Below are 12130 nucleotides of genomic sequence, written 5' to 3'. Positions count from 1 at the left end.
ATGCAGCTCGCCTCCCCCTGCACGGGGCCTGAGGCCGGGAGCGAGAGAGAAAGGGAGAGCAAGCGCCGTGGGTCTCGAGGGGGCGGAAGAGCTCTCTGCCACCGAGGAGGAAGAAGAGAGGAGGAGGAGGAGGAAGAGGAGGAAAGCTCTTTAGAGAACCCATCACTGTGAGGGATAACGCAAAATTATGCATCTTTCTACAGCCATTTTCGCCACCGTTCACGTTTCCGACTGTGACCCACCCCCGGCCACCCCACACCCCTCTCTTAGCTCAGGCTGTCAACCGGATCGTGTGTATGTAGTGGGTGTGTGTGAGCATGAGCCTGCACGCTTGTGTATGTGTGTGGGGGGGAGGGGCTCAGCAATCTTCCCTCCCCCAAAACCCCCACGCCCACTGCCCCCAATGCTGCTGCCTCTCACCTCTGGCTGGAGGTAGGTATGTGGGCTTCGTGGCAGAAGCTGTGAGGAGAGGATTTCCAGGCTCCCCGCGTCCCCAGTATATGCACGCACAGCGCCCCCTCCCCTCTCTGTTGAGAGAGTGTCTCCCCGGGCAGGTTGGGAGTGAGGAGGGGTGTAGCGCACTCGCCTGTCAAGCTTTCATTCAGCCTTTGTGAGCAGGTGGGAGAGCTCCGTCTTGGCTCTGGGCCTCCTTGCTGTCTACCATCAGCTGCCTGCAGCCCGAGCGAGGCCCCATCACTGGCTCAGCAGCCTGAGACCTTCCCACTCTCTCTGCCCCTCCTCCCCTCCCCCGACTTTCTGGCCCCATCTGGGCCAATCGGTGCTTCCATCCAACTGTCAGACTGGTGCCTGTGGTCACCTGTCTGTCTCAGTGCTTTGCCCTACCCCACCCCCAGCTCCCCTCAGCCCGCTGCAGCCACCCACAGGTGTGGGCTTGCTGGTCTACCGCCCCCGACCTCTCCACCAACTGTACCTCCCAAAGGCTGACCTGTCCGCCCTCACACACACTCCGATAGACACACACATACCAGCGACTGTGACCAGCAATAGCCCCCCGGCTCCAGCTGTCCTGCAGCTGGTGACCAGCTTGTAGTTCCCCTGAGAGTGGGCAACTTGTCAGGAGGAGGCGCTGAGAGGCTGTAACCTCAGCTCTGATGGGAGGAATATGCAGTATGCGCACCACTTACACAGAGTGGGGAAGAGAGAGGCATCACAGACATCCCCAGTCCAGATCAAGATGTCAAGTCACCAGCTCTGACTCCTGGGAGACCCCCTAGAAACACTCACCCCAAACCACACACCTAGAGCTTGGGGAGGAAGAGATCAGAGCAGGGGCGGGGGGAGGGGGGCAAGGGGCAGTGACTGTACCTCAGACGGGGGCGTGGGCCCCATCCCACATTGTCTTCCATCCCCAGGGTCCAGGGGGTTGGGGAGGGGTGGGGGAGGGGCACCAGGGAGGGGGCGGGGGGGCCCTGGGGGCCGTGTGTTCCGACTCATGGGGAGTGTTGAGACCACCACACCAATAAACGCCTTTTTCCAAAGTCTCTGCCTGCAAGTGTCAGGGTCATTAAGGATTTGGGTGAGTGGAGGACCAAGGGTCATTGGTGGTGCCTCCCCGGCATCATTTCTACCTTCTCTCTCTTTCAGTAGATTTGGAATTGACCCATTACACAATGATGTGAGATCTATCTAGATCTGCACCATTGCTTTTCCCTGTTACATGGAAGATCTTGGGTCTGTGGGAATAGCAGTGGTGGGGAAGGTAGTATGTATAGGCCGAGAATGGTAGAAACACTACAGAGTACAGAGACGAAGGTCTAAAGAAACTGAGTCCATGGTGACATCGTTTGAGTAGCTGGATCAAAGCTTACCTGATGCCCACCTTCATTTACATAAGCAGTACACTCCCCTGAAAGTATAAGCCAATTTATGTTAGGTTTCTTACCAGTGATTAAAAAGGAAATGAAAAGTCTAACTGATATAGAAAAGATATAGAGGACCCAGGTACCCAGTACCCCAGGCTTCACCTTTCCAAGAGCTCTATTTCCCTAAAGGCCTCTTTCATCCCAATCTTGAACCAGAATACCTCACTTTTATTCTTTTCTTTCCTGAGACAGACGCATTTTTTCCTCCTTTGCTAGCAGACCCACCTCCCATGATACAAGCTGAGATGTTTGGTTTCCCAGCCTCCCTTGCAGTGATGTGGCTAATTTGGGGTCAATAAGGCAAGTTTGCTAATGGGTTTCCAGGAAATTTCTTTCCTCACTCATGAGGTTGGTCGAAGGAAGGAGTGTGGGAAGGGAACCTTGCTCCCTTCCTTTTGTCTTCAGATACAGTTGCATGAAGAGGTGATGTCTGGAGCTCTAGCAGCCATATTGCCACATGAGACAATATGCCAACCCGGGTCGCTATGTTGCTGAGCCAGCCTGAAATCACCACTTATTTTGCCACCATTTATTTTGTTACTTGCAGCCAAGGGAATCTTCACTGATGCACTCCCTACATTTCCAATGAGAAACCCAGCTGAGAGAGAGAATGCATCACACTGGGGAGAACAGTGGTAAGCCCAGCCTTTGCTGGTGCCAAAACATTTGCTCAGTCAACCAGTGTTTATTGATTGCCTGCTGTGTGCCAGGCTCTGTGTTAAGTGCTGGGGATAATGACATGGTCTCTGCCTTCATGACATACTCAGTTGAAGGAGGGAGGCAGAATTCAGTACGTACAAAGTTATGTGAGAGAAGCCAGAGGTTCAGAGGTTGTGAGACTGAACCCATAACCAAGTCAGCCTCCTAAGCTGGTAATGGTTACATTTTTAGGATTTCTGGACCCAATTCCAATATTGGGGGGATTCCCCCCACACCAATTTTCATACACCAGCAGGTGTCTGAGAATTCACCTCCATTCTGACACCGTCTCTCCAAAGATAGCTTGAGATTCCAAAGGTGAAGGGTCCTTCCTACAAGACTGACACCCCCATTTCCCACTTCGGATTCCAGCTGCAAGCCCCAAACTGCTACCCAGGCTTCTGAGCGACTGCCTACAGCTGGAGGTTCCAAAGCCTTCTTCCTTGGATTTGATTAATTTCCTAGACTGGCTGCAGAACTCAGGGAAACACTTACTTACATTTACCAGTTTATTAAAGGATATGAATCAACAGCCAGATGAAGAGATACCCAGGGCAATCTCCCAAACAAAGGAGCTTCTGTCCTTGTGGAGCCTGGGGCCCGGCTCATGGCACAGGGGAGCATGCTGGTTCCCCCAGTGTGGAAGCTCTCCGGAAATGGACCCAAGAGCTGGCCTCTTGGGTTATAGGAAGGCTTCATTATATCGTTATGATTGACTAAGTCACTGGCCATTGGCTGATTCAACCTCCAATCCCTCCCCCTCCGGGAGGGGCGGGCAGGGAGGGGTATGAGAAAGTTCCAGTCCTCTAATCACAGGTTTGGTCCTCCAGGCAACCAGCTCCCCCTTTGGGTGGGGTCCAAAAGTCACCTTCGTTAATAACAAGCCACTCAATTCGCCTTTAGGGCTCTGAACCATTTTTCAAGAACTGGATTGAGCAAGACCAAAGATATCTGAGAAACATATTTTGGTCATCTGCATGAGCAAATATATATTTCCTATAAATCGTTGTAGGTCAGTTAGCATTGTCCTTGAGAAGTGAATAACCCGGGGCAAAGAGTGGGGTTCCAGGCAAAGCAAACCCTGGGGCAAAGCCCTGGAGGCAAAATAGAGCCGGGTGGACAGAAAGCCTGTTGTTAATTGAGTGGCAGGGGTGAAAGTACCGGAAGGGGAGGTCAGAGGTCGACAGAAGCCCAACCACAAGGCTCTGAAAATCACAGTGAGGAGTCGGGACAATATCTGAAGGGCAATGGGCACCCCCAGAAGGGTTTAAAGAGGAGAGGATGTGTTCTGAGCTATTTCAAGACGCAGACGCTGGCAGCTGAATGGGTATGGCCTGGAGGAGACCGGGGGACGTAGGAGGACCTTCTGAGAGAATGAGGCTGGGCGCCCCCTGGGGCTTGAAGCAGCACAGGACAAGCCTTGCCCGTCCACCAGCCTGTCCAGCACCAAGCCTGTAGGTCCTGCCTGGAGGCTGTGCAAACCACACAGGTAGATCGGCAACAGTCTCTCCCAGCCCGGAAGCCACAGCGCCTTAGCTGTGCAAATACAAGCAGAGTCTTCTGCCCTAAGAGAGAGACAGGAAGTCCCATGCCCAGAGCCAGTCTTCAGTCACAGCAGGACAGGAGGGCCCTGCCTGCTTTTGGGATGAAACAGGAGGTCCTACCAAAAAAAAAAAAAAAGAAAATCCTGCGCGGAGCGTGCCTTGGTCACACCTGCGTGGCTGCCCGAACAATCCTCGGGCCCCCACCCGGAGAGATGACTGGACTGAGACCAGCAGCCTGGAAGAGAAAGGAAGGGAGGAGGACAACCTCAGGTGTCACCCTGAATGTGACATGACTCACCTTTTTCGAGGGCTAGCTCACATCAGTCAGAGTTAGCCGGGTTCTCCTCATTTACAACAGGGAAAAAAGAAATGTCTGCCCACCCTTGGGACAGGAGACAACCCAGCTTTCACCGGGGAGAAGACATTCCATCCCACATCTGATAGAAGATGGAAGTTTTGCCAATTTTTATGGAAAAGAATAAAGGAGTTCTCCCTCCTTTGGCGGGAAATTGGAGTAAGAAATTGTAGTAAGAACTACAGCAAAAATGTGATGGGAATTCCTGTCCAATATTTATGTATTAAAAAGGGAGGGGGGTTATTTACCGACTTTGTAAACCAACAAGTAACGCTGAAGGAAGAAGACTCAGATCATCTCCTCTCCCTAAAACACAAAAAGTTCCAGCCCATTCCAGGACACTGGGGCACCGACACTCACTTGGTGGGCCCCGTTTGGGCTAGGGTCCTCCAGCGGGACTTTGAGGGGCAGAGGCTGTGAGGTCTGCACTGGGGTCACGCTCTGCATCTTTTTTTCCAGTGGGGGAACCACAGGGGTCAAGGAGGGCGGATGCTTCTTTTTCTTGAGAGAGTCTCCTAGAAAGAGGAGGAACGAGAAACAGAAGCACGTCATTGGCTGTTGCAACACACCCACCCAGCTAACGACCAGGGAAGCTCGGTGAGGGGCGGGGCCTCACTCTGATAGGCTGATATGGAGGTAGAAGGCGGGATGAATAGCCTGTGGCCGTGCTGACTGGTTCAGCTCTTTCTAGGGACCCTCTCCAGCGGGCCCTCACTTACCCCTGAGCCTGCACAGGCAGCATATGCACAGGTAGAGAAGTGCTGACAGGAGCGCCAGGCCCAGTAGGGAGCCCAGGACGATGCCAGCAATGGCCCCGGAGCCCAGGGTGGGACCTGGAAGAGACAGAGCGATGAAGGATAAGAGAGCAGGAGCTAGGGCTGGACCCAAGTTTCCTAAGTCCCCTGCTCCAACTCTTTCGGAACCCAATTCCTGGGACCCCAGACTCTCAATTCTTTCAGCATTTACTAAGTAAGCGGTGCGCCTGGCATTCTACCAGATGGTAACAGTCCACCGGTGAGCAAACCCAGACACCTACTCTCATGGGGATTAAGTTTTAGGGAAATCAGAAATGAACGCACCAATGAATAACAATTACAGGTTGTACTAAGAAAAAAAATAAATGTGCTATGACAGAAATAAGACGCTATCACAGAAATAGAGTCAATCTGCTGCGAAGACTCTGTTTCCAAATGAGGCCACATTCACAGGTACCGAGGGTTAAGATGTCAATATATCTTTGGGGGGAGACACAATACAGCCAATCAAGTCAAGAAGAGATCATCAGGATGAGCCCTAATCCGAGACGACTAGAGCCCTCACAAGAAGAAGACAGAGACACACACAGGGAGGAGGAGGCTGTGGGAAGCTGGAGGCAGAGACCAAGCAATGCAGCTACACTCAAGGAAGGCCAAGAATGGACGGCCACCCTCAGAAGCTGGGAGAGACCCGCAAAGACTCTGCCCCAAGTCTCAGAGGGTGCACAGCCCCGATTTCCCTGAGACGGAGCACTGACCCCTTGATTTCTGACTTCTGGCTTCCAGAGCTGGGAGAGACTACATTGCTGTGTGTTCAAGCCACGCGGGTTATGGTCCGTTGTGACCGTAGCCCCCGAAAAAGGATAGAGACAGATAAGCAGGATACAAGGAAACAGACTGAAGGGAGGCAGCCCAGGAAAAGGCTCCAACAGCCCCAACTCACTGGCCTGGTAGACTCGACTTTGTGATGGGGTCCCTGGCTGGCCCCCCAGGGTGGGGAGGATACGGAAGGTCCAGGTCCCAGGGTTCCGGCGAGGAAGAGGCACCACGGCTGACCGCTCCTGAGGCCCCAGGAAGAGCAGGGAGATCCAGTCCTTGTACGTAGTGGCTCTACCCAGGTCGGGGCCCTCTTGTCGTGCCTGGATCTCAAAACCACTGATCAGGGCCCCACGTTCCACATCCCAGGTCAGCACTGCCGCATCCTGGGCTCTCTGCAGCCTCCATGAGGAGATGGAAGGTCCTGGGGAGGATTAAGGTGGGGGCTGAATTTATGGGTCCTAGAGGGGAGAGGGAAGGGGGCTGCAGACCTGGGCTCATAGGTCCTGGGGGCAGAGGTTCTGGGGAGCCTTCTAGGCCTACAAGAGGAAGGGACTGAGGGCTTGAACTCTTGGATCTGAAGGAGAAGGAGCTGGGGACTAGATCTGAGGTTGGAGAGGGCTGGAGGACTTCTGGGTTCTGGGAAAGGAATGCACTCACCAATGAGAGTAATCTGGTTGCCCCCAGCACCCAGCGCCCCGCTGCACAACACGGAGTAATTTCCCAGGTCCCAGTCCAAACTGAAGTTGCTAATGAGGAGCCTGTGCCCATCTTGGCTGAGCCGGAGGCGACCCCCACCTCCAGGGGCCACGGGCCGCCCTTCCCGGGTCCAAGATGCTCTGGATGGTGGAGGGCAGCCAGTGGCCTCGAGCGCCACCTCCGCCTCCCCGTACGGTGTTTCCTCCACTGTGGGACGCAGCAGCACCTCCCGAGGGGCCTCTGCAGGTAGAAGAAACCCCGCCAAGTCAAGACGTCATCCTGGAGTCCAAGCCCCGCCCTTTGGGGAAGGAAACCGCTGTGAAACTTTAGCCAAACAAGGAAGCACTGCTCATTCACTCACTCTCGTTCAGTCATCATCGGATGTCCTTAATAACGCCTTATGAGATACATGCTATGAACCAGGTTCTGGACTGGGGAATTCATATTGTTCTCGAGCCTTTATTGCTCGGGACACGTAGGAAGGTGTCAGCCCTCTTCCTGGGTCCAGGAAAGAAACTGTGGCCCTTTTCCCTGCTTGCAGTATAGGGACGACCTTGGTCCTTCTGTAGGGTTTAAGACAAAGGAAATCTCTTTTCCCGGAGTTAGAAGTCTGCCTTTCTCATTTCCTAAAGGAGCTAAGAAATACGCCCCTCCTCGGGAAACAGGAAAGAAGTCCCACCGGCTCTCACCCGGGGTGACAGTGCAGGTGCGTGTGGTCACCAGGTGACGAGCGAGGCAGGTGACGCGGACACCGCTGAGCCGGGGGTGGGCGGGGACAGCCGCCAGGAGCGCGGAGGGCACCGGCCCCGCGCGGACGCCTTCAGGGAGACCCTGGAACTGCAGGGAGGCGGCGGGGACCCCGCCGGGCCACGAGCAGCGGAAGCGGAGGCTGCGGTCCCCCGGACCGCCTTCGACTGAGCACTGTGGGGACCCGGGAGGCAGGTCTGTGGAGCGGAGGGAGAGATCAAGGGGCCAGCCTCTTCCCCTCCACCCCTCCAACCCGCCTCTCCGCGCGTTCGCGCCGATTGCATTTGGCACCTGCCGGTAGGCGCCATCCGCGCCCCATTCTCTTGCCACCCAGCTCCCTTTCCCAAAACGTCCGGGCTGAGCGGGCAGCAGCAGCCCCACCGACGGCCTCCCTTTCCCGAGAAGACTACATCTCGGCACTGATTTCTTTCCTCGCAAACATAACCCCTCCCACCGAGTTACTCTGGGCCTTCAGCCAAACGTCTGTGCCCTCCTGTTGTGCCCCGTCCCTCATCTAGGACAATCCGCTCAGTTCTAGAACGACCCCGCCCCTCTTGTGACTCCGCCCCCTTCCTAGGTAATTCCTTTATTTGCTGATCCCACCTACGGGCCGCGCTCACCCGCCACGGTGAGGTTGAGCAGGGAACGGCGGCGGTGGCCGGTGCGCGGGTTCGAGGCGAGGCAGGCATAGGTGCCGGCGTGGCCCGGCCCGACCGCCGGCAGCAGGAGACGCGGGCCCGAGGGCACCGCGGCCTCGGCCGGGTCGGCCAGGCTCCAGGTGATGTCGGCGGGCGGCCGCGAGGTGGCGGTGCAGCGCAGGGTCACGTTGCTGCCCGCGGTGACATACAGGGCGGGGGCGGCGTCGCGATCCGAGGACACGTTGATGACCGGCGCATCCGGGCCGTCTGGATGAAGGGATCCGGACGGGGAGAGTCAGGGTCACCCGGGACACCGCCATGAGCCTGGGGCGCTCCAGGGGACCTCCGGGGACCTCCAATCCCCCCTCCGCCTCGGACTCAGGAGGATGAGCTCCCGGATCCCGGCCCCCGACCCGAGGCACACCCCCACTCACAGAAGACACTGACGTCGGCCGCAGCCTCCGTGTGGCCGAAGGGGCTGAGGACGCGACAAGTGTACCGGGCCTGGTCGCCGCGCACAGGGCGCTTGATGAGCAGCTGGTCGCCCTCTGTGCGGATCCGGGGTGGCTCTGCTCCCTCAGGGTCCGTTGCCTCCAGGGTGCGTCCGTCCCGGCTCCAGCTCAGCTCCCCACGACCCGGCCCCCACCCTAGGCAGCGCAGCCGCAGCTCGGCCGCCCCCTCCTCTGTCTCAGGGGTCTCGGGCTGCACCGACAGCTGGGGCAGCGGCTCTGGGAGAGGGAGATGGGTTCAGGACCCGGTCCCTGGCCCCCTCTTGCTGTATAGTCAGGACTCCAGGCCCCAGCCTTCTCCACTCCTCCCACCCAGGACGTCGGGGCCCAGCCCCAGGAGTCCTCCTCCTCACAGACCCATAAGTCTAAGTCCCCCACTCTCTCCTCTTAGAGACTCAGGATTCCGAGTCTCCAGGGGTCTTGATCCCCAGGTCCAATTTCCCTTAAGAACCTCTGTCTTGACCCCCAGCCCCTCTTATTCCTCCTCCCTCCAACTCAGAAGTCCTCTCTTCCCGTCGAGGGACCCCTACCTCAGGGGAGAAAACATGATCAGACAGCAGCCACCTTCCCAAAGGGCCTGCATTCTGGACCTCTGTGCCCACTTACCATACACACCCACGGTGAACTCCCGAATCTGCCGGGAGACCCCAGCCCGGATAACCTCAGCAGTGTACACCCCAGCATCCTCTAGCTGGGCGGAGGCAAGTTCCAGGCTCCCCTGGGCCTGGTCAAATCGTAAGCGGTCTCGGTGAGCAGGGTCCAAGCTGATCAGGGGGGCCCCTGGCCCCAGGCCTCCGGCTGCCAGCACCTTGGAGCCTCGACGCCAGACAACCAGAGGAGCAGGAGGGCCGGGGCTGGGAATCGGAACTAGAGGGAGCTGGATGGCGGTCCCCACTAGCACCGAGAGAGGCCTCCCCACTTGCTGGGGGAGGCTTTCCACGGGGTGGGCTACTGCAGTTACTTTGGATTCAGGGTTCTGGGCAGAGATTTCAAGATCTTGACCCTCAGGGGAGGATTCTGAACCTGGGGTCTCAATGGATGCTTCAGGGTCTGGGCCTTGGGCTGAAATGTTCGAAGTTGGGGTCTTAACAGAGGAGGGCTCTGAGTCTTTGGCAGGAACTTGAGAACCCAAGACAGAAAATACTTCAGAACCCGGGATTTCAGAGAAGGCAGGATCCAGGCTCAACTTTTGGCCCTCAGCAGAAACATCTGACCAGATGGACAGAGGCACATCACTCAAATTCGAGGCCTCAGGAAACCATTTGGAATAAGGGACGGCAGCAGTGGTTTTTGGACCTGGAGACTGATCTGGAAATTTCCATCTGGGGGGTTGGATGGAGACTTTTGAACCTGGGCTCTGGGAAGAGCTTTCTGAGTCCAGGGAGAAACTGGGTTGCTGAACTCCAGAAGAGGCTTGGGGGTTGAGGACCCCTCCTCCGGAGGCTGCAAGGACAGAAGGAGAGGCCGTTGGGGGTCTGCTGAGCAGGCGAACCGGTGGGGAAGGGGCTGAGCAGGGGACTTACCCAGGAGCAGGAAGAGCAGCAGAGCCCGTGAGGTGTCCATGGTGCTGGCCGCACCCGTGAGGACACTGCAGCGAGACTCCGGGGCCTGCACCTGTGCCTCCCTGGTCGACGAGTCCGACAGGACTGGTAGCTTCCTGGGCGGGGAAGGAAGCCAGACCCAGTGGGAGGTGCCAGGATCCCCCACCCTCAATCTAGGGGCAGAGCCAGCCACCCTGCCCCACTGGTCCTCATCAGCTGGTCCCATCTGACCCAGGCACTCCCCACCCCTGCGTGAAGACAGGGAGAGCTGGGTCTCCCAGCGGAAACGTGGTAGAAAACTCACGGGGAAGAGAAGCCAGGAAGACCTCTTGGAGGAGGGCAAGGTGACCCTTCAGAGAGCGCCACCTCTGATGGCCTTGGCCTCAGTTCGCGCTTCCTCTCACCAGACTGTGGACCTGAGCCCACTTTGGCCTGCCTGCGGCCTCAGATACGTGCATCCGACCCTCTTCCTACTCTGCTCCAACTCCTCCCACAGCTCCCTGCTGCCCTCTGAACAAGTCTCCACAGGCCGTCCCCCACCCTCTCCCAAGACCCAGATTGCATTTCCCTGCCCCCTCAAATGCCCTGTGTTCCACCGAACTCAGCATCTTCCCCCAACACAACCCCTGTCCTGGGTTCTCCATCTCAAGTGTGGTTCCACATCTATGCAGAGGCTGGGAGCCCTCTTCCCTTCTCTCCCCTCCTGCTCTGCCCCTTCCTCTCCATTCCCACTGGCCAGACCCATCCTCTCTCCCAGCCTCCTCCCTCCAGCCTCCACCACTTCGTGGATCCACACTTGATCCCTTTCTACCCCTACCCCTCCTGTGTGTGGCTCCCCTGAGCCCTCAGGAGATATCCAAGGTCCCTTCCAGACCCAGAGTGGCCCAGACCTACCCACTTCGGTCACACCCTCCACCCTCTTACTCTTTGAACATCCGGCCATTCCTATGCCCCATCTCTCCCCTCCCAGATTTGCAGGCAGTCTCTCCTCTGCCTGGAATGTTCTGCTCACTCCCTCCACCACCCCCTCCCCCAACTTGTCCAGCAGCCTCACCTAATTAAGAATCATAATAATAATTACCACTTTTCCTGCGCCAAGAACCATGTGACATGCTTCCCAGGCATTATCTGCCAGAACACTTCCAAATGCCCTATGAGCTGGGGTGTCATTATCCTCATTTTATAGGCCAGGGGACTATGGCTCAGAGAGGTCCAGAGACCTGAAGAAGGTTGCACAGCCAGAGGGTGGAGCTGGGCTTTGGCTCAAGGCAGTCAGATGCTCACTCCCTTCAGAAAGCTCCGACCACGCCGGACTGGGCTCAGGGCCTCTGCTTAGCTCACAGTCAGTCTTCTGAGCTTCTCAGCGAGTTCTCACCATGCTGATGGCAACAACAATGTCATCATAGAGTGAGCACCTTCCTTGTGTCAAGTGTGGTTCTGGGGGAGCTGCACTAATGGGCTAAGTTTTATAGCTTAGAGATGCCTGCATCTTTAAGGAGGGGTCTATGTCCCCTCCCCTCGGATCCAGCTGGCTTCTGACTACCAGGCCAAGAGAGCACAGCAGAAGGGAGCCCATGCCAGGGTCTGCATCTCGGCCCACAGACTGGCATTTTCCACTTCACGTGTGATGGAACGCTCCCTCTTGGAACCCAGCCACCAGGTTGTGAACAAAGCTCCTGCAGCGCCCCACCCCCACCGCCCCAGAGGAGTCGTGGTCTCTGGCCAACAGCCAGCTCAAGCCAACAACCCCGGCCGGCTTGCAGGCCACAAAACTGAGTCATCTTGGATGTGGACCCTCTGGCCCTACTTGAGACCCCAACTGAGGCCGCCTGGAGAGGTGAGCTGTCCTGCCAAGCCCTGCCCGAATTTCAGATTTATGGGCAAAATAAGTGATCACTGGCTTAAGACTGAGTTTTGGCGTGGTTCGTTATGCCATGCCAGACA

At 56.9% G+C, this 12130-nt stretch overlaps 1 protein-coding gene across 1 annotated transcript; it reads right to left on the bottom strand.

Annotated features, from left to right (window-relative positions):
* Nucleotides 1–4256: 4256 nt before the first annotated feature.
* On the bottom strand, nt 4257–10320 carry LOC111160764 (V-set and immunoglobulin domain containing 10 like). The gene is made up of 10 exons (XM_022524105.1): nt 10169–10320; nt 9252–10088; nt 8571–8864; nt 8119–8403; nt 7441–7695; nt 6713–6991; nt 6180–6476; nt 5201–5314; nt 4842–4996; nt 4257–4361 (listed from the first exon to the last, which is right to left on the bottom strand). Exons 1-10 carry the CDS (start codon nt 10206–10208, stop codon nt 4290–4292), a joined length of 2628 nt encoding a protein of 875 aa, XP_022379813.1. The 5' UTR covers nt 10209–10320; the 3' UTR covers nt 4257–4289.
* Nucleotides 10321–12130: the final 1810 nt, after the last annotated feature.

This window comes from Enhydra lutris, unplaced genomic scaffold (genome assembly GCF_002288905.1).
Source record: "Enhydra lutris kenyoni isolate GAN:26980312 unplaced genomic scaffold, ASM228890v2 scaffoldscaffold77, whole genome shotgun sequence".
Classification (NCBI taxonomy): domain Eukaryota; kingdom Metazoa; phylum Chordata; class Mammalia; order Carnivora; family Mustelidae; genus Enhydra; species Enhydra lutris.
The sequence above is the reverse complement of the archived record's forward strand: the minus strand, read 5'-3'. Positions and strand labels throughout refer to the sequence as shown.